This window comes from Ruditapes philippinarum, unplaced genomic scaffold (genome assembly GCF_026571515.1).
Source record: "Ruditapes philippinarum isolate M1 unplaced genomic scaffold, ASM2657151v2 ctg327_1_1_1_1, whole genome shotgun sequence".
NCBI classification, from domain to species: Eukaryota; Metazoa; Mollusca; class Bivalvia; order Venerida; family Veneridae; genus Ruditapes; species Ruditapes philippinarum.
Genome location: NW_026851725.1, coordinates 193,807 through 217,215, shown reverse-complemented (window position 1 = coordinate 217,215; position 23,409 = coordinate 193,807). Strand labels below are relative to the sequence as shown.

The 23,409-nt window shown below is 30.6% G+C and overlaps 1 protein-coding gene and 1 long non-coding RNA gene across 3 annotated transcripts in view; one reads left to right on the top strand and one right to left on the bottom strand.

Moving 5' to 3' along the window:
* Positions 1 to 23,409, top strand: part of LOC132738218 (homeobox protein Meis1-like) — a 126,364-nt gene that overhangs the window by 55,477 nt on the left and 47,478 nt on the right. For both annotated transcript variants that reach the window (XM_060725684.1, XM_060725690.1), the window contains one exon: positions 15,545 to 15,693. In XM_060725684.1, the coding sequence (XP_060581667.1) occupies positions 15,545 to 15,693 (149 nt within the window). The remainder of the gene's footprint in view (positions 1 to 15,544; positions 15,694 to 23,409) is intronic.
* Positions 1 to 23,409, bottom strand: part of LOC132738235 (uncharacterized) — an 83,751-nt gene that overhangs the window by 13,259 nt on the left and 47,083 nt on the right. The window contains exons 10-12 of the long non-coding RNA XR_009626843.1: positions 8,234 to 8,332; positions 5,393 to 5,481; positions 4,349 to 4,460 (exon numbers count right to left, since the gene is read on the bottom strand). This is a non-coding gene — a long non-coding RNA (uncharacterized LOC132738235). The remainder of the gene's footprint in view (positions 1 to 4,348; positions 4,461 to 5,392; positions 5,482 to 8,233; positions 8,333 to 23,409) is intronic.

Sequence of the window (23,409 nt, the reverse complement as noted above, 5' to 3'; positions counted from 1 at the left end):
TTGATATTTTGGGTTAAAAAAACAAAACTTTTTTTTTTCTTAATCTATAAAATTATGTTCTCATACAGAACATAAAAATTAAATGAATATAATGAACTTTATATGCAGGTGCCTGCTATAGACAGGTTTCAAATCAAAATTAGGTAGGGGATTTGTTCACATCATGAAAAAACAATAAAAGAGAGCTGGGTTGGGGAATAAAAACAAATATTTGGGGGGGGGGGGGGGGGAGTAAAATTAAAATAGGGTGGTGGGGGAATGAGTTTCTTCCTGAAGTCAAGGGTTTTTACCAGCGGCATTAGATAAGGTATGTGAGACATTATAGCTCATTCTCTTGCAAATTTGACCTAGATTTAGCATTCTACACCCATTCAAACCCAAACAGAACAAGGTTTTATCATCAAACAAACAAACCCATAAGGCATTGCTGTATTGCATAGCTTGCACCATCAACATGAGAAATTGACACAATGATAGCGAAACTTGAACCTAGGTGAAACTCCTAGCAACTTTCAATGAGAATGAAAAGAATCTCTTAGGACTTTAATACCTCTGGTAAAGTTAGATACGACTGTGATTACCAAACAATTTCCCTGATAAGCAGTACCCAATACTTCATATTAAAACGTTTGGCATATGTTCCCGGCCAATGGCTTTCCAAAGCTATCTTGAGATAAGATTGTATTTTCTGCAGCAAAATTTCCCTTGCAAAACAAAATTTTCACATTTCCAAAGTTTTTATGTTGCTTTTTATTTGTCTTTTGGCATTCTTTCAGCCTTTGACATTTTCATTGCTTTGATTACTTAAACGTGCAATAGTAAAGTGTTGGTTAGAGCAATATTTAAACATGTATAAAAATAGGTTAAAAGTCTCCGATGTCATAATTGGGATATTTAATATGATATAGGACATAGTCGTAAATAGGTTACACATTTCAAACTTGGTAACCGATCCGACCGTTTGATAATGCGCTGATTGAATTTATGAATAAAATAAGCCGTCTGAGATTTGAGAAGAACATAAATACCCCACCTCCCCTATCACGCAGAGGGTTTTTATCTGTCTCAATATATCCACTATGGGCTTTTATTATGGATAAACCAGCACCCTTTCTATAGAAGCCCAACGATCCGAGCCCTCTATGCTAAATAGGCTATTGTCAAATTTTGAAGTATCATCACTATTGAAAAACTTAACAATCGAGTCAGCCATTTTATGCCATTTTTGATGGAGCAATCCTATACAAAAGCTAAAAACCAGATGTCAGTGTAAGATAATTCAACAAAGCAAATGCCTCGGAATTCATTTCCCCACTTACTATCCACCACAGTCATCGAGAAGCCATTTCAATAGCAAACCAGTCTTTGTATAAATGGGAGTATTTTTCAATTTCTGTAAAAGCAATTTAAAGCTAAATGCATTATTTACATGGGGAGGGGATTTCATTATTTCAACAAAACATTTTGCGGATCATTTTGTGCTGAATTCAGATGCAGATAATTGCTTAATGGTACGGGTCTTGAACCGAATTAAATCCGAGCTTTGTTGGTTTATTCCTTCAAACAGAAGAGCGGCGCATGTTAAATAACTTATAAATAAATATCGGTGATAAAGGGAGAATAATATTTATTCAATCTAATAAAAAACGTTAACCGTCAACGAATAACTGAATACACACTTTTAAAAAGATTAATAGGTATTCGTTCAAAAAGTGCCCTGGCACGCTGTAATTATTATGAAAAAGATACTGGTATTTATTTAACTTTGAAGTAAGATAATTTTAATATCTGTAGTAACAAGTCCATTAAAGGGAGTAACAGATAATAAAGCTAGATATCCCTGGGATCTAACATATCAATGCAAGTGAGGGGTTCTGAATTAGCGATGTTTACTTTACATTCCAACTGCAAAATCAACGGATTTCAATTGCATTAACCACTAAAAGACATCAAAACAAACTAAGACGGAGCATTTTCCTTTCAAATAGAAAAAAAACGAAAGGAAGAAAAGTTTTTATCTGTTAATAGGCGAAATACTTTCGTTACTTTAGATATAAAAATGTTTTAAAAATGAACAGGTAAATTTTTCTTTAAAATCTTATATGATTGGCAACTTGTGTTAATTGAATTTTAGCTAAACACAATTATGCATAATAACGCTATAAAATATCACAGCTATTGAAAATATAGCACTAACGAATAACATGAAAAAAAAATCTCATTTAAGGAGAAAACAGAATAAAAAAACAAAACACTTTTACTTTTATATGATTACTTTCATGCTACAAAATTCATGGCAAGTTTAGAGTACAAAAATCTCAAGCTTTAAGTTTTGACATTTTTATGTTTAAAAGTCATTAAGACACTTAATAGCTATACAATTAGAAAAAAATGTGCCTGCTCAATACTGCCAACCACAGATTCAGAAATATTTCAGTTAAACCACTTAAATGTTATGGCGATAAAATTTCGCAGTTTTTTTCCTGTGGATTTTTCATGGTGTTGTTTCGTTTTGTTTTTTTGTGTTCAGGATTTTGAACGAAATGGTAATCAGAATTTTGCTCTAGCTCTTGAATAAGGAGATTAGAAACCTAAAGAAGAAAATTATTGGTTTCATATGAAAACAAATTTGTGCCTCATAATTGAATTTAGTTATTGGGATATTCAGTTACTAATTTAGTAGTATTTCGCCTCCCTCAATTATGGTCCATCCATTGGTTAATAAATATGACGAATTATGAAATTGGTATTTTTATACCCACAGCGATGATTAAACAACACTAAATGACTTTTATTCACCATAATTATGCGATAAAATAGAAATATAAAATATGACAAAAAAATCTACTAAACAAAAACAAACAGCTTGATTTAATTACATAATGTCAGCTCAAAATCCCAGCTTTTAAACATTTTTATTTATCTTCCTCCCTATCAAACTTCAACTATATTCTTTGTTTATCATTTTAACATTACCTAAATACTAGCTTGTATTTTTCATTTATTTATTTTCATCATTTTTTTTGTTCCATTCATTATCTAAAGATTAAATAAGATCCCTTCAAATGGAAATAACTTCCGGGTTGAAATGCCTTAATGTAGGTAGACTTCTAGTTTTCACTCAGCTAGGCAGACGAGATTTTGAGACAGGTTTATGTAAAGTCATAAATTTTAGAAAATTGTAAGGAAGCCTTTTCCTTAAGCTAAATGTCTGATAATAAATTGGAAACACTTCAAAAGACTGTTGGAGAAAATATGGCTGATAATTATAATGATCTCTGAATGGGAAGCATTCTCAATGGAAAAAGGAGAAATGCATAAGTTAAAATCTTATAATATAAGAGTTGTCGCAGTAAATCAGTCCGTTTTCTCACTTTGAAATGAATGATGATAAAAAAAACTGTCAGTTAAACTCCTATTATTCGTTTTTTTTCTTTTCTTTTGTTTTTTGTTTACTCCTTTTTTTCTTTCCAATATGACAGGAATTAATTTTTCTGCTTCATTCTATGCTCTTTCTTTTGGTTATTTCATTGTTTTTAGTGTCCTCTGCACCTTATCAATACAAAATTTTGGATTTCAGTTCAACATATCAGATAAAATGATAAATTAAATTATAACATTTTTTAGGACATATATTTTACACTTTGTTAAGTTTACCCCTGATGTTTAAACAATCAAAAATAATTATAAATTTTCTTTATATATTTCTTTCATTTCGGCACTGTATTTCTTTTTTTTTTGCAACGGAAGTGTATACAAAAAAGAATCTTCAAAATCATCTGCAAACATATTAAATTACTTAGCACCATTAAACTTTGAAATGGGAACCCATTTAGGATGCTGTCAAAATCTACAATCTTTCCATAAATTACATCTGTCAGAAAATATGATTTTTTTCTTCACAAACCATTTGGCACTGTAATAGAATAAAGGGGGTAACAAGGGTAGTTAGTAACAAGAGCTTCCTTTTTCCCTGCGCTAATGAAATTATGAAATATAGTTTCAGCACTTGACACAGGGTTTTCATAAACTTGCAATAAAATTACTAAACCTTGGTCATGTGGCAATTACAAATTACTAGACCTGTACTCGGTGTGTCGTAAACTTTTCTGGAAGGTCACGACCTAGGGAATTGGTGTCCATTACAATTTAATGACCACTGAGGACCCTAGGTATTCAAGGCATGGCAGGGGGCTACCAGGGGGACACTAGAAAACTGATTACAAACTGTAAGGGGTCAATTACTTGCCGGTTCATCCGTAATTAACATCTTGGTTCTAAAGGCACAGTTTTCATGTAAAGCCAGACTGGTGCTTTGATTATCTATGGCATAACAGTTGTTTCATACCTGGCTTTTTGTATTGGTCCCATGTGATCAGCGCAATGCTAATTGGAATTCTGGTCTTCAGGTTTAAATTCCATGTCAAGTTTGGTAACTGCCAAGTCAGTTTTACCACATTCTGGAATTAATAGTTAGAACAAACAAAAGTAAATTATTACATATTACAAAGGAAACAAAAGATTTAATATAATATATATAGGAGAATAAATGTATAAATAGAATGGAACAATTTAATTATAGCAAATTCATATATAAAATTACGATTTGTAATTGATTTCATTATATGAAGTAATCCTTCATAAAGATACCTATTTCATCAAATTAAAACAAATTTATGAGAAATTTGCATGTTGAAACAAGCTTATTTATTATTAAAAAAGTTATATCTTTACATATTTGTTATAATAAGTTTTCATAATTTTTAGCATATTTTTTACTTGAGAAACCAATTTCACTAGTGCATCGCCTAAGCACGAGAATTAGAGAATTACGTAGCTACATAAATTTGATTATAGTTAAAATAACTCCATGTCAGACACAAACAAATATTGTAATATAGTATCAGTAATACCTCTGAATGTGTAAAAAGTGTCGAAATATAATCACTATTTAGACTGTAAATAAAAATTTGCAAATATTGATAACGGGAGAACCCAACCCGTCTAAATGATATATTTAGGTCTATGAATCATGGGAGGGGCGTACCACTATATCAATATTATTGTTTCCAGAAAAATATATTGTTTCTGTAGTTGGCATAATTAATTTCATAGATACAGGGATAAGAGTGTATATATTTCATGCCATATATAAGATGTATTCTGGTACAACAGACTGGTCTTGCATTTTCTGTGCTTTTTATTCAAACTGGTCTAGGGATTGCAGTAATAATTGTTGAAGTTTTGATTAATGAGGGGAGCTGTGCTGTAAGTGGGGAACCAGCCTGCCTGATAAGCCTCTTTGCTTTACATCCTCCCTAAATTACTCACTCTCGTGATTACACAAAAAATATATGCCAGTTCATTAATTTGCAGAAAACATATTCATTACCTGTTGTTATAATTCAGTTAGATTTTCACCAAGTACCGGCATAGTTTAGTCTGAATGGCACCAGAACCAAAAAGTATGAAATTCCTCATCTGTAATGGGATAAAATAGCATATCATTTATAGTTTTATAGGTAGAATTAGTATAACTGAATAAGAATGGGGGTGGAGACTGAAAAAAGTTTTCAGGGGCGAAGGCTGAGAAAAGGCTTTGGGGGCGGAGGATGAGATGTCTTCAGATGACAATATGCATGGTCGGAGATTAATTTCTTTTAACATCTCTGTCTCCTTCATTAATTGTTATCATCATAATTACAAATGTATTTCGTAACATTACTTCAAGATGCGTCATGTAATGTAAGTCATGAACATAAAAACTAACGGAACTATCTCACAAATATGAATGTCCGCAGTTATGTTAATTTATACAAATCAGGATTTAAATTATTTCAAAAATATTCATACATGAAATGTGTTTTATGTCATATTTTACACTGACACACCTGAAACACATATGGAAAAGCAATAAAACTGGAGGATTATTAAAACTTAATATAAAATATATTAATAAAGTTAAAAAAGGAAGTTTTTTTTAACAATTATTGTATCTAAAATCTTATATTGTACAACACTAAGTAATAAGCACTATTTACAAGTTGTATACAATCATGTACTAAAGGAAGCTGTGTATCTGGAAATAGTGCTTTGATTTGGAATGCAATAGGAAAATGGGGTTGCAAAAAGTGAAATTTTGTGCTGACTTGCTGAAATACAATGAACAATAACAATGAAAGACCAGGGAACAAGATTTTTGTCAGAATTCTTGTTAAGAAGTTCATTCAAACAAAACATTAGTCAATAAGGTCAGAGACCAGACAGATTTCTAATTATCTCCCTTTACTGCCCATTACCTTACAGTTTACTGAGCATGAAAACATTATCTTCTGAACTTAATTACCTGTGGCTGAATGAAGGTAAAACAATATTCTGTTTGCACTTTATCATACCAATAATGGCTTCAGCCCTACACACAAAATAAAAAAGCCAATCCCAAAAAAACTATCCATCCCTATCTAAATTTTGCTACAAACAGGAATGTCCAGCAATGAAATGAAACTAAAATAACTTGCGAGCTGTCATAACTCCCAGGTTAGTGTTTTTTGCGCTTCTGTTGATTGTTTAACGTGATAAGCATTCGTCTAGAAACATAGATTTTACATTTACCAATCTTCGAACCATGAAAAAAATGAAACAAAAAAAACCCACTTAAAATTAATCTACACAATATAAATTCAGTTTAGCTAAAATATTTAGTGTCACTCACAGGCGAATAATAAAACTGTCAAAATTTTCAAAACACAGTTTACAACAGAGTAATTAAGTTGAAATTTATGTAAAAAAATATTGTGCAACAAAAGCGCTTTCTGTTGTTTCCTGATATAAAGCTTATAATTAATGCGTACATAATTGGTAAAAAGTGAAAGTTAATTATCTTTATTTCGGGACTGAAACTCCCGAGAATAAAGGCCTATTGTGTAATGCTTTACAAAAACGCAAAAATATGCAAATCATCTCTCATAAAATTTTAATAATACATCATCTTTACAATCGTGCTTACACCACCCTTTCCTTGTTTGCCTACAATTCCACTTAAAAAGATAAAATCAAATTTGGCCGAACAAAATATTAAAGTAATTTAAATCCGCCAAAGCTATAGCTTTGTCCGTTAGATAAATGATAATATATATGAATGCGTATTAATTACGACAAAAGATTTCAAAGATAGATTCTGTATTCATACCTAATTGAATCCCTTCTGCAGGGGATAACGCCTAACCTTCGGGTTCATGTCACAGAATTACACATTTATACTGATTATAGCGCGTTTTAGAAATCAGTAATCTGATAGGCAATTAAATTTCATTGAAGTGTTTTCATAAAAAAGCATAACAATCTATATTAAATTCTAAAAAGTGAAGATTTTCCTGATAACACTGGATTTTCTACTTTCCCACACTTAACATTTAAATAATCATTTATGAGTTTCGATAAAGATACGAAATTCAGTCTAATAAAATTCCCTTTAAATAATGATGAAATAATTTGTTTTCGTAATTTTTTGTTTGTTCAATTCAAGAACTTCTGGGGAGAGATAAACTCATTTCTAAATTGTTTTTTTTATTTTAAATGATAAGAATTTATTCAGCATGCATGGTAGACAAATTTTTCAAACTGGTGACATGTAAATCTGTGGAACACGACAGTTTTTGAGCATTTTGCGCTCGTAATGTTTGACGTGTTGAGGCAAATTGTTCTTCATAAGCCTCCGGAGTGCGTAATCTGAAGTTATTTGCAAACGCATCTTTACATGTCGTGTAATAGTGTAATATGTACAATTCAATTACAACACTATGATAAAATTTCATTCTACTAAATCTATATTAGGAGACATATAATTAAATTCCTATGATGAATGGTACGCGATGAATTGATTTGCAGTATAACGTAGTGGGCAAAGAAGCCAGCCATGCACTGGAAACAGGGGAAATAATCAATAACAACAGATTCACTGATATCATTCAAGATATAATATAATTTTTCAAAGAATTGTTGATGGAAATGATCGATGTATGTCAGGATTTATATTTTGGTTTCCTTCGTAAAAAAAAAATCAAAGCAAGCAGACCGCAGTTGTTTTAAGATGGCTTATTTCGACAAGAAAAGAAAACTACGAAATTGCTCTCGGTAGACAGGGACATACTTTCATTTTACTTGCGCTTATATCAATTTAAAAAAACATATTCCAAAGATCAGAGAAAAATTTCTATATATAAACTGTACTAACCACATGACATACTGTAATAATTGCTCTTTTCTCTCAAAGTCATGAACGTTGTCTCATAAACCATTCCTACCCAGTGCCACTGTAGTGTCACTTTTGACCCTGTAAATGAAGAATAAGAAATTTTCTTTCAGACAGGTATACAGTCATGTAAACAGGGAATAAATCATTAATAAAAGGGGCTTCATCATCATTTTAATGACATGGTACACTGAAAATGATGAAATAACTTTTCTCCAAAGACAAAAAGAAACCTGTTTACTGTAAACTCATTTAATTAAGTGAGCATCAAAATGCGTTTTTTCTTTAACGCTAAAGAATAAGAAGAGTCTATCTTTGTAATAAAATGACATATTTAGTTTAATTTAGCAGCACTGACAAAAGTAACTTCATTTCTATTTATTATATACATTTTATTTCTTGGTATTGATATAAAAACTTATGAAAAATTTAATCAGCTACAAGGCATGGTAATTTTACATTACATAAACTAAAGCTTTAATGAAGCTTACACTCTACTTAAAACAGTTTGGGTTCATTAATGTTTTCCTTGTGGGTTATTTATTGTCATTAAACATGCATTTAACTCTAAATAATTTATAGAAGACATTTTCAAAAGCTTGTTATTACATTTTGCTATAAATTTCTAGGAAAATAAAAAAAGCTAGCAAATATATACACAATGTAGAAAAGTATATCTTTTCATGTGGCGTTGCTCTTACATTTTAAAATTTATAAGCTTTGGAAATAATTTTGCAGGTAATAATAGTAAAGAGCATAAACTTCTGCAATAAAATATCCTAAAATCTCAGTAAATGTACAATAAACAAATAAATATGTGGCAGAATACAACTGGGAGAAAAATTCTGTGACAGAAATGGCTTCTAATATGTTCCCGTTTTCCAGTTTTAAACGATTGATTTAAGATTTGTTGTGGGTAAGTGTGACACTTAAATGTTCCAATGTGAACAGAATGTCTGTTATTGACAGGGATCAACTGTGCTAAATTTGCAGCTCTGAAATTATTATTTTCTCAGGGTTGATGAGTTTTCACACAAATTGCAAAATATATGTTAAACATCTCTGATTATTTTTTTTTCTTTTCCAATATCTGAATGAAATGAAATGTGTTGGGTCTAAAATTATGTTAGCATATGAAATATGCTAGCATATAAAATGCAATATAGCTATTACAATGATGTTTGATTATGAATATGGAATTACGGGTAATAATGCAAAAAAAGTAATATATATATTCTTTTACAAAGGTAAAGAGTTTTCAAATAAACATATGAAAAATGGGAAACATCTGATGAATGTTGACTAAAATTTTGGTTGTTCTGTACAGGGTGGCTTCTTAAAACAGGTCAATCTAGGGTGGCTGCTTAAATCAGGTTAATCTGTATTATAGCTATATATCTATTAACTCAAGAAAAAACAGTGTATTAATTATGAGCCAATCACAGTACTCCTCCAAACTGCGTTTCATGACTACTTGAAATTTTTTAATTACAAAGGAGAAACTGTTATTTTTTTGAAACTTAAAGAAAAAGATACATTTTCAAAGGAGTGATGAATTACAGTTGTTGTTTTTCTGAAGATTCTGTTATTGTCTCTTAAAGAAGATGCTTTGTTCATCATTTTAATGTGTGTGCTTATTTAACTCCCTATTCCATCAAGACTAAATGACATTATATAAACATTTAACAAATGAAATTATTTAATTGACTGTTAACTATCAATTTCAGTTTTTTACCCATATCTTCAAAACAAATAAACATGATCAAAGTCAGAGAGAGAAATTGTGTCTGCCTTTTTGTTATTTCTACTTAACATGTCTGTTATTCTGTCTTTGTATATCAGAACCTGGAAAAAACACTACATTCCTACATGAAGGGTCTAGATAATTAGAAATCAAGGCCACTGAATAGGAAAGAGTGGTTTCGGAACACACCGATAATCTAGGTTTTTAACTTTTCCAGAAAAACTGCTTATAGCTTGGTTACTGTATATAAAACAAATAAGGCCAAACCTATTTCATACAATGATTAAGAAAGCCACTGGAAAGTTTCTCAGCTCAAGTTGTGTGTTAGTTTTCTTGAATCAAGCTCTTTGAAACAGTTTATTTTTTTCTTCTTTTGACAATGTCACATGATGTGATGTCATTTCACTTTTTGCAATTTTTGATATTATCAATACAATTTTTTTCCCCCTTATTTACATATCTGTACTTCAGAAGATCTAAAATATGCAAGTTTGGCAAATCTGAGGACTATACTGTGATATAAGAATAATAAAATAAAATTACAAAAATACCTCCTCTTGAGTAATTTTAAGAATTTCTAACCCCTGTATTTCATAATGTCAAATTATATGATTGCACATTGTTATAAAAAAAAATTAACTTAATTTTACAAAAACAAAAAGGCACTGTTATTATTGCAAGTATAACAAGTTGTTTTTACCCCAATCACATTCCTACAAAAAAATAATAAACAGAAAAATAATTGCATTTCATTTGAGACGAAACCTATCCATCAAGACTTGGCACCCTCTTATTTTCATAAAAACAATGACAGCCAAATAACTACATGCTAAGAAACACTCCAACAAAAATCTTTAAATTAACTCAAACATTTTTTCAATCTTAATCAATGGCGTGAAATGGGCAGTAATTTTCTTCTGTATTGGCCATTTTTTTCCTCCTCTGAACTATAGCTGCCATCAGATATAATGGGACACTATGGTTAAATAGGTGATTTGGGCTACAGGGAGTAAAATATGGACAATTTTCATATAAAGCTGTCCGTTTCTCACTAAAACTGACCATTTAGGGTGTTACAATCAATGTTTGGGCTGTCAGGGGGGCCGAGAACTTTTCACCCAGTCTGTGTCAGCCTAGTACTTAACATGATTATACCCATAATTCTTTGCTGACTTGACACACTTAATTCATTCACAAATTACAGAAAAATTTAAATATATATTCCTCAAAAACCAGTTTTATTTTAAAGATCAATTCACTTCTTCGGTAATAATCAAATGCATTCTAAATAAACCAATCAAATCAGATGTGCAATTACCCAGCATGCACCTCTGGATTTCACAGGTCAAAAGGCATTCAAAAACTAAAATAGCTGAAATTCTTTGGTTTCATATGGTACAGGCAAGAAAAACAACAATAAATATTCACTAAACATACCGAAAAAGGCAATTTCTGCAGCCATTGACTGTATGGAATGTAGAGTGATATTTAATGCTATTGACCCCCTGGGGGTAGGATAATGACTCTCTTGCTGGATGTGACAGTATTGGGACCCCCACGCGAGATCCACTGAGCCTGTCACAAGCAGAAGAGTTGAAGTGGTGAAATATGGGTCCGCTGGTAATGAGCAGGGGCTCCAATCCTCTTGTCACCATTGTGTGCTATAATTACATCATTAGGGAAAATGTTAGTTAAAGCAGATTATGATACAATAATGTATATAAAGCATATATGTCTGTAGCGACAACTAAAAACATTCATTTCTCCGTTCTGCGGTCTAAATGTTAAAATATTCATAATAACAGTAGACTACATTATTTAAATTTCTTGAACCAAATTGGATACAGTGATCAATGGAGTATCATCAGGAAGAAAAAGGTACAAATCTTAATGATGTATTTCAAATTCTAAACTTATATTATTCATGCCATAAAATAAATTTTTTAAATCAATATTGCTTACATATATTTGTAAAGAAAAGACAAAAGTGGCCTCTGAACAGAGGAAAATATGTAACTTAAATCTTCTATATCTGTCTACATTATCTATTTCCTGTTACAAGACGTGTCGTACTTCTTAATATTAAAATAAATCAATTTTTATTCATTTTTTTTTTTTCAAATTATAAAATTAATTACATGGACAATAAAAATTTATATAAATAAATTCTGATTAAGTAAAAATGGAACAAAAGGATAATTTTAAAAAGGGGCTTAGAGCATTGAAATTATGTGCTTGTAAACAAAAGAAAATAAAGTATAAAAAATCAACAAATAAAACATTTTAAAAAGATTTATGTAACTTGTTTATATTCTGTTAAAATATAAACCGTTATTGTAATTAATAAAGCTGCCAGTTTTGAAAATCTTCTTACAATTTTTATACAGAAATTAGTTTGATAATGACAAGGTTTTTAGCTAGGTGACTGTACAGGTTCTGGTAAGGGTGCATTGGTAGAAGACAGTCACCATGGCTTCAAATCTATATTTGTGATATATAAAGTCTGGCTAATATTTGTATCGTTTCTTATGTACACACAACAGTTGTATTTCATAATCAAATAAAATCTAACAGGCTCAGTCTCCTGTCTCAGTAAATCAGAGATCACCAGTAAAGAAAAAAAATCAAACGAGGAAATGATCATTTGGTAAGAAATAGTTAGTGTTTGAGGAAATTACCGTCTGCAGGTGAAATGACAATCATGCGTCTAGACTGGCTGTTCCAGTATTACATTAACTAGCAATATTAGAACATTCATCGATATTATACATGCAAACGATATTTTATAAATAAATTCAAGTAAAAAAAAAACAACAGAAAAGCAATGAAGAAAACAAGAAAAGTAATATGAAATGTTATCTAAGTTATTGATAATACACTCTTTCTTATCGGTCATTGTTCTTTTTTGTTTCATTTACTTTTTTATTTGTTTTAATTTTTCTTTTAAATTTATTTTTCCCTTAACAAATTAAAAATGTTTTAATTAAAAATTTGAAACCAATTTCAATTAAAAATGTAACTTTGATAAAAAAAAAGAAAAAAAGAATTCAAACTAAAAACTAATCATCAGATTTTATCACCATTATCTGTCAAACGCTATTTTAATATTTTATAAGGAAAAGTGATTTTTTTTTTCAATATTAAGTTTTTCATTTTGACAATGTTATTCTGTTATATAAATGAAAACATTGACTCACATTGCATTACTGTTAAACGAAGAAAAAGTTTATTAATTATTTAGAAAATTGGCTGTATTTAATATTTCATATTTTTCTTTTGAAAAATGTGTTTTTCATGTGTTATGTCTCAAGGCAGGCCTTGGTTAATGAGGGATTAAAATACTCAATACAAGTGTAAACGAAGCATGGCACTAAAGAGAACTTTTGTTTGAACTGGAAAATCTTTCTGAGCCGAATAATCTCTAAACAAAATTAAATAATCAGAAAATATAATCTCTGAGCAAAATAAAATAATCAGAGAGGGGAAGTTCCATCACAAATTTTCATTACAATCTTCACACTTTTTAGCTGTTTTCTCTCTTTTTTTTCTCTCTTTCCAAATTAGGTTGTTTTGTCTGGGCTCTTACAAAGAAATAATTTGCTATTTTCATGTAAAAATGTTGATTTGATTTTTTTCATATTTATTCCGAAACAATCAAATGATAATAATAAGACATATTTTTCAAAAGAAAGAATTACATTACACTAAAATAAAATGTCTGTGACACTCTTTTCTATCAAATACTGTGTACAATCATGTATAAAAATGTTCCCCTCGGAAATTTTTTTCTGCTATTCAACTTTTTGGCTAAATTACGTTTGTTGTAAAGATTAATATCACCTAAAGAAGTAACCATATGCCAAAATCCATACTAATTCTGAGCAATCATAATTAAAAACACCATATATGGCAAAAATCGACAGTAAGCATGGCTGTATTGTACACCTGCTGTTCCACGATATAGACACTGTACAATTGAAACCGCTCGTAATTGTATTACCCCTCTTCCCTAATCAACAACAAGATCTGAATTACACCAATTCACTTACGCCTATTTTAAATTTTTGTCAAATTTCTGCTCACATGGTGTAGACAAAACAGTTATGTACATGTCCGTTAATGATACATTATAGAATAACTGCTTTTAAATGAACTAATGCCAAAATTTAAAAAGACGGCTTTAGAAATAGTTTACACCAAAAGTGAAAATAACTGCTGTAATATTTACACAATAATTATAATAATGGAGAAAGAGAGTTAAAGCTATTGATATACATTACCTTGTTAGGAAAAGAAAATTGTTCAAATCAAGTAAAATAATAACTAACAACTTTAAAAAAAAAAAAAAAAAAAGCCAGTCAGCATTAGCAGTGGAGTACAGTAATTAATTTGCAATTGGTCGCTTGCAATTATTTCAGTAAATTGAATTCTGTAGATGATTGGAAAAATATTATTATGAAATGGCTATCCCATCAATCATTGTGGCCAATTTTGTCTACTGGTTGATATTCATCATTTTTATTGAGTAAAATCTCAGCTATGGGTGAAAATACTTAACTTACAGAAAAAACTTTGACACAAATAGTATTCAAAAATAAACTTGTCATTTCTTTTGTTATCCGGTCCGACATTGAGGGTTTGTCGGTCTGTCACATTAGGCTAGATACATTCCGATACATATCAAATTAAACTAAATCTAGTCATTAAAGCTGAATTAGTGTTAGTTTTCATGGTTTTTACTGGTTCTTCAGACTATACATACGTAATGCGATCCCTCGCTTTTGTTCACATTCAACTTTACGAGCTGAAAATGATCTTAAACGTTATGACTTTACCTTAAAATAAAATTGAGAAGAATGAATAGAAAAGATATTTTGGCGAATATTCAGGGAATATGATAAATAGTATACATTTCCGTCCGCCAAGTTTTAAAGCTGAGTAAACTGCCATGGGCATCTGTTTAAAACGTAGTTAAATTCCAGCATGTTTTATCGTAATTATCAAATTTAATGGGTTAGTAATGTGATCCTTGCAGAAACGTGTTGATGTGAACTTTTGACGTAAGAAAACAGGTCACTGCCGAAGCCTAACAGATCCCACTATCAGACTCGCATCTAACAAGCCCTATCACCTAAACGGAGTCAAGTAACTTATCTCAGAAAAACATCAAGCAAACATCAGCGGCAATGTTTACACCAGAACAACTGGAACTACTTTTTTTTCGATTTTCATGTTCTTTAAAATAGCTTTTAACTTCAGTTTTGTAATATACATTGAAAAATGGAATTTGTACAAGTTCAAATCAGCCGTAATCTGTGGATAAAGGGAGGTAATTTACATAAAACAAATCTCAAGGGGGAGCATCACTTGAAAAAAAACTTAAGAAAATGTTCGAAAATATTCTGTTTGGATATTTCACAGTCACTAAAAGAAGCAATTCAGGTATGCGTTAAGAACTTGATTATAAAAATGTAATTTGCTAAGAAAAATTACTAAATTTACTTATTTTAACTTGAAGGAAATCATGCATGAATTTGTTCTATTTTCAGGAGATTGTTTAGACAACAGTGTTGGTTCCGGCGAAGGCACTGCCGATGAGGATTGTGAAGATAGAAACCCCAAACGGCAGAAAAAACGCGGCATTTTTCCAAAAGTTGCTACAAATATCATGAGAGCGTGGCTCTTTCAACATTTAACTGTAAGTGCTTATTTCTTTCTTATATTTGCATATTATACCTGTGTCAGATGTGCATTGTGTGCAACAGATTGTCGAACAATAACTTAAATGTAAATATCCAATCAAAATAAAGTATTTGATGCTATTTAGCGCATGTGGTGTTACCTATAATTAAAGCAACCCCTCTTGCTTTGTAGAAGTAAAAAAAATAATTGGCAAACATTTATTTCTTTACTGACTGATGATACTTTTATTTCATACTTTCAATAAAGACAAAGAGGGGCATAGAATAAAGCCTTTCATTTTTTTTGTTTCTCAAAAAAAAAAAAAAAAAAAAAAATGAAGCAGGATGTCATGTGATTTGACAGGCTATAACTAAACTTCTTACTCATCACACATGTCAATATTGTTGTCATCCCTAATGTTGTGATTCAGTAAATTGTCTTACATAATCTTTATTTGTACCAGCGTGAAGATTAAGGTGGATCTGTATTGTCACTAGCACCTGACCCCCAGTTAGCTGTCTATGACACCCGTGATAAATACAGGATTATCTCCCCTATTTATGAATGAAAAATTCTCACAAAGTCAAGCAGGATTGAGCCACCTACGCCTTGTATATTGGTAATTTATCTCAATCTCCGACAATATTCTTTATAAAACTTAACATGTCAACGATCAAAAAGTTTTATTTACCTTTATTGACTTGCATATGAACAATCTGGCTTTAATATTTCTGTCAACTCCGGCCCCTGCCTGACAAAATGACAAATGTAACTTGACAACCAAGCTTGTCCTTAAATGATCTTATTATCTCAACAGTTCATAAAATTTTCAAAATGTCTTTTGAAAATACCAATTTATCAGAACTTTTCAAAGGAGATACAGTAAGGCATTTCAAATACTGCCACTCTCTGATGTAACAAGAATTAATCATAAAGGGACATAACTCTTTATCTAAAATTATTTGCAATGTACATCATGATTTATTTAAATTATTCTATAAAGAACATAAAAATTGAGAGGGCTTTTTTAATTTTTATAGTGTAATCAGGTTAGACTTTAGAAAATAGAAATTGTTTATAATTGATTAAACACTTTAGTTTACTAAGGATAAATCTAAATAAATAAAGAAATTTGTAACTTAAACTTCACAAAGCGGCCAGTATGATTTTTTTAAATACCCGATTTCAATTTCATTATATATTTTTTTCTTCTGTAATAATTTTAAAATAATAAACAACTACATTTAAAACAATCACCATTTTGTCTCTAGATCCAGAGCTTAACTATGAAAAGTCTTCTCTCTCCCTGCCTAGGATCAGTGTTAAAGCTATAAAAAAAGTGTAGCTCTACTGTAAAGTGTGTTTTGCACATGCCTGTAAAGTCTGCTGTACAATAAACCTGACAAAACCCTGCAAACAAAACCATTAAAACTGACATTTATTGCAAGCCAACTTGCAAACTTCTTTCCTTATCATAGGAAATAAACAAATATTTAAATATCACTAGACCCCAAAATGACATTCAAATTTTATTACATATTAGTAATTTGCCAACTCATCACAAGTATCATAAAATGTCACTTGAAAAAGTCCTAAACCAGACTTATATACCATTAAAACAAAGACCAAGGAATCATTCAAGACTTTTTTTTAAAGTTTTATTAAAAATTTGTTTATAACTTTTTTTTTGTTGCTATTTTTATCCTTTTTCTTTTAAGTAGGACAAGATTTTAATGTGAAGCTATGCTATTCTAGTAATTTTATAAATTTTGTTATAAATATTTATGTCTTACAAATAATAATTATGTAATAAATTCACTTGATTTCATACTCTTATATATCTCGGAGAATAAATATTTCCTGTAGATACTTTAATATAATCAAATATGAAACTCTTTGGGGACAAGAGTGAGAAAAAGAGAAAGTTTGAATAGGTTTTATTTTAATATATGATGTAAACTCATTTTTTTTAATGTTTGAAGTTTAACTGCACTCTGAAACTATCCAGCTTGGAGTGAAAAATCCTAAAATAAATTAAACAAAATGCTAGGGCCATAAAATACCAAGTGTCTAGTGTCATGGTGAAAGATGGAGAGAGTGGTCAAGCACCACACCATTGAGCTCTGAAATAGACACCCCATGGTTCTCACATTATTCTGCAATTAACGATTCACTTTTCCAATTACCCATTCACCCAATGACATTTATTGTCTTACAATTTCAATCAAATCCAAATAACCATCAGCGCCCCAACACTAATTGTTGCCCTTTTGTAGTGGAGCATTTAGGGAGCATTTAGGGGATAGTCACTACTAAATTACACATCTGAAAGGCAAGAAAATGTCCCTTTTCAACCTTTCGATGTCCTTTTCAAGCTTCATTTAATACCTTTCTTCGGGCATATTTAAATTTCACCGCACCTAAAAGGTTTGCAACTTCATTCTTTTCAAACGTCGGCCAAATATGGAAATTTACAAGAATAACTGTCGTATTGTTGTCAACTATTATTGATGGTCACTTCTACCTGCCGAAATTCACGGGCATGCTTCACACACTGAGCAAACATACGGACATCTAGAGGTGGGGAGAGCACAACAACAACCCTGTCCTTCATCCAAATTAATGCAAACTCAAAATAGGATTTCATCATTTGGTTAGAATGACATGTAGTTTGTTTTTTTTCACAGTCAAAAAGTTTACTTAAAAATGGACCTGATTCATCAAATTTTGATGCAACCTTGAGATACACAAAAAACATTTTCAGGATCAAAATATTTATCAGTAAAAGTGCCTTAAACTTTTCATGATAGCATTTAAATTTGGCAATGAAACATTTTCCTTTATCCAAATCATTTGCAAAAATTAAATCAACATTCGGTAACATTACAGCTTTTACTGACAAATTTGACCGTGACAAAAGGGAAAAAAATAATAGTATATATGATATCTAACCCTTACCATAAGCTATTAAATGTAAGAATATTATATGAGGTATATGTGAACTGTTCAATATAAGAATATTATATGAGATATACTTTAAGAATATTATAAGAGATATATGTGAATTATTACATTCAAGAATATTATTTGAGTTATATGTGTAAACTATTAAATATCTAAATATTATATGAGATATGAGTAAAAATGTGAACTATCAAATATAAGAAAATTTTATGAAATATATGTCAACTATCAAATATAAGAATATTATAATTATAAGATATTTGTGAACTTTTAAATGTAAGAAAATTATATGAGAAGTATGTAAACAATGACATGTAAGATAAATAAGTCTAAATCATCTAAAGCAATGGTCTTCTTTAATTTCTACACACATTATACACATTAAATAAAGCATTATTTTTGTTTTATAACTTGCATAATAAGTTAATGTTCTCATTTAGGTATTTCTATTTACATGTATGTTACAACAACCTCAGTCTATGTCATCTTTTAACAGAAATTGGGTAGATTTCAGTAGGGGATTAAGTGAATTTCAGCACTTCAAATACATTTATCAGTTGAATCTAGGTGAATCAGTTGACCTAAATGACCTTTCAAATTTCTTTCTATGATCAGTCTAAGCTCAATGGGTCAAAATTACTTTGATACCTATTTGTTTGTAGATGATGATTATCATTGTGGTCAATTGTTGTTGACCTTTGGTCAACACAAGGGAGTATTCAGGACAAATGGACATAAATTTAATAGGTTGAATAATAACAGGTGGGGGCAGGTAATGTAATAGATTGTTGAGAAGTCACAGTGATCTTAAAGTTAATTAAAATAATTACCTCGGAAACCTGTCATACCAAGGTCAAGGTCATCATTATTAATAGAAAAAGGTGATCTCTAAGAGAATTTTATTACATGAAGAAAGGACTTACATGTCATTATACAAATAATATTCTTGACTAGGAAGACATAAAACTGAGGTATTAAAGAGATTTTCTCATTAAATAAATGGGAACCGCTTAATTATTTTATTGCCAGTACATTAAGGATTTGGAACAAGCCAACACTAGCAATTCCTAAGGATTAATATTGAATAATGAAATAGTTTTAGAAATTATACTCTGTGCTGAAATTAATTCAATATTAACGAATTAATGATAAATTGAAATATCTTTGTACTCTCATTAAGCAAGGACTAAACACACACCCCCACCCCAACATTCCTTCACAAGAAAAACTAACCAAAATAATGAGTACAATAACTAATAAGAATAGAATATTTAAATATTTAATTTACTACAGTGCAGAAATTCAATAACTTTATGTAGAATCTTTAATGAATTTTCACATTCATAACAATATGCAATATTTATAATATTGAGACTTTACAGTCTTCTAAGAAATCAGTTAAGTATTTATAAATAAATCACTTAAGTATTTATTGCTTCATAGGGACACAATTATCAGACCCTTCCCTGTCAAATTTGACTGTGATTGCTGAAAATGACTTTCACCAAGTTCATGAGAAATCTGACCAATGTATCAAGTGTTCTTCTGACATCCATAATGTACACTGTATGCTGATTTAAAAACCCATAAAGTCAGGAATCTGTGACGGCTGGCAGTCACCCATGGGACGTTGATATCACCTTCACTGACAAGGGCTATCATTACTACCCATGTCTCGGCACCTGATCTGTGCGTAATCTATGTCCAGTTAACTGGTCAGTGTCAAAATGACCAGCTCAATTGACAAAACAAACACTGTGTAACAGCCATGTTTATTTAACATCTTCAGATTTGCATCATGGGAGCTTTTCCTAACTTTTCTATCTCCACTCTACAAGAGTATCCATTTTCAAAATTGTATCCTTTCATTTCCTATCAGTTAATGAAGCACGAAACTCAGTTTTAGTTATTTGGTTAGCAAAATTATTGGAAATATGAAAGAAATGAACAATGGCTGTTTTTAATTATTGACAGCTGTATCTAATTTCACTCCTAGATGGCAAAGATTTGATGATAAGATTGTTTCATTAGCTGCTTCGTAATAGAAGGCTCCTTTCAATTTCTTTTGAAATGAAGTAGGGCTAATACATATTACCAATTTCTAACGGAAACCAGAGTACAAAATTTGGCAGTGGCGAATTTGGCTTTAATATTGAGTGAATTCAAAAACTTCATGCAGATTTCTAATTATAAGTATACTTACACCTTAAATGTGGGAAAATCTTGAATTTGTTTAGCTGTATGTTATTGTTGACATTAGAGAATTTTGCAAGAAATAGAAAGAAAAAGATGGAACAAAAAGTGTTGTTTTTTTCTTATACACAAGTAATAGGCACTCAAAAAGCAGTAAATTATGAAACATAAATGTGAGGGTAGGATTTAGGATGTAGTTTATATATAGGAGGTAGACATTTATGGGAGAATACGTGCAATTAAAAGTAAACTTGTGCACAGATATGTGAAGTTTTATTGTCTATCAAGTGGATGTTGAAGGGGTTGTTAATGACTGTCACAAGATAGAGGCGGGCTTAACAAAAAACTTTAACAGTAAAGATATGGATGCTGGTTCTCCTGGTTTTCACTAGGTGCACGAGTTGATTGATTTCCCAGTAAATACTTAAAATACAATAAATGAGCCTGGCACCATTCTCTAACTAAATTAACATAGTTTCTTTTATTACTAGTTTTGGCAAGAATGGAATAGAACTACATCCAGTCGATGTCTCGTGGTTCCCTCGTTTGTAATACCGACTTCTAAATCACTTTCAAAACAAATATTTATAACATCAGCAATGTATTCATAACCCTTGTAAATCATGTTCTTTTTTTCTGCATTTGAAGACCTTTTCAATGTTTTATATACTCAGTATACTCATAAATTTTGATGAGAAAAACAGTAACACCAACATGCCTCTATGGATGGCTATGATATGATTTATATTGAACATATCTTCCAGATTTAATACAAATTTATAGACAGATATGCTAGATTATACTTGGATATTGATGATGGCTGGTCTAAGCTAGACACAGTTCATGAAGGGTTAATCAATGATGATCTATAAAGCCTGCATCCCCCGGGAGATGCCAAGCTGTCTTCTTAATTCCATAACCAAGTGTCTATAAACAGGACAATAGAGCACAAGAGAATACAAACGTATACAATATGATGCTCAACCAAATGCAGTCAGCGACATACAGTTGTGAAATCTTGTAATTTAAAATTATGCGCCCATTAAAACTATAAAAATGTTTCTTGATATTGTTCAGTATTTTCCTTTGTGTTTTAAAATTTGATTCATCAATCAATATTAGAAAACTATTATAAAATATACAAAGAAGTTTTATTTTTGTAGTGTTAAGCCATTAGCATAAAGTAACATTAGTATATAGTGACGCAAGCGGACAATCATCAATACATTTTGACCATACTGTTGGTGCTTTAAAAATGAAACTCATCAAATTTTCAATGGAAAGTTTCCTTCTCAATGAAAGACAACTCCTCACATTGATACTTTTACATGTGTTTAAAATGGTTTTGTCACATGTCAATATGCAAATTATAATGTATGACAATGTAGTGTATGTATAAATCAATCACTTGAAATTAATTGTAAAACATTAATTTAGCAGAGTTTACGCTTTTTGTTTTTTAATACATTTTACATGTACATTTCCTTTGAGCTAATGATTCACATTAATTGTTTTTTTTTTTACTAAAGTTCAATAAATAAGTCAATGGTAATAAATTACAAAATTAATACATCATTCAAAACTACAGAAAAATAAACACACACAAAAAAGTTTTTGTCTACTGAAACTGTGACAGCATTCTGTTTTCATATTCGCTAAATTGAACCAATAGTGGCATACAATGAACAAAGTCCAGACGGAAAAAAAATGGATTCAGTTGCCTACATCCTCCTTTGTCTCTTTTGAAAAGATATTAAAAAGTTCAATACCTCCGCACGCCATAAAATATCATTGACAAGTTGTCTACGTCACAACAGTGTTCCCTTCGGACTTGCGAAAACAATAAACATGGTGATGGCAGTATTTAAAAAGGATCTAGTCTACCAAGATCATTAATACTTGATCATTTTCAAATTAGCAGACCAACATTAAATCAAAGATGCCATTCTATGAAAATGAAATGGGCTGTAATTAACCACTGTTTCTCGAAATAACGTTCATGTCAACCAGAAATTTTCATTTTATGGTTTCTGCTCTATGCACTCATTGTCTGATTTAAATACATTTGAAAAGACGTTAAAACAATCATAATAAAAGTTTTCAACTTGTGTGGCATTATGCAAATGATACATGCGCTAATTAGGTCATATGCAAATTACAAAATAGCCAACCAAGCAGAAGCAAGAAGAGTACGTTTTTCTCTCCTCCCAAATGAAGAGCACACTTAGGTGAAGCCATTAAAGAGACTTTCAAAGACAGTATACATTTTCCTCCTCCCCTTGATTAGTTAGGACACCAGAATTCCACTCCTTGCATCATAAATAAATAATTAATCCGTACATACATGCACACAGTGCACGCAATACGTGAAATAGACAGACAGTCATTATCGTTAAAATAACAAGATCTGAGGGATTTTCACTGCTTAAACTAAGATTTATTTTTCCCAGACTTTTGTTTAAAATATTGATCTTGGTTTTTAATGACATTTATCCATGCTTTGCTCCTTGTTCAGGAGAGGGAGTAATTTCTCTGTGTTTACCAGGCAGGAACTTTGAACTAATTTTCACTACAA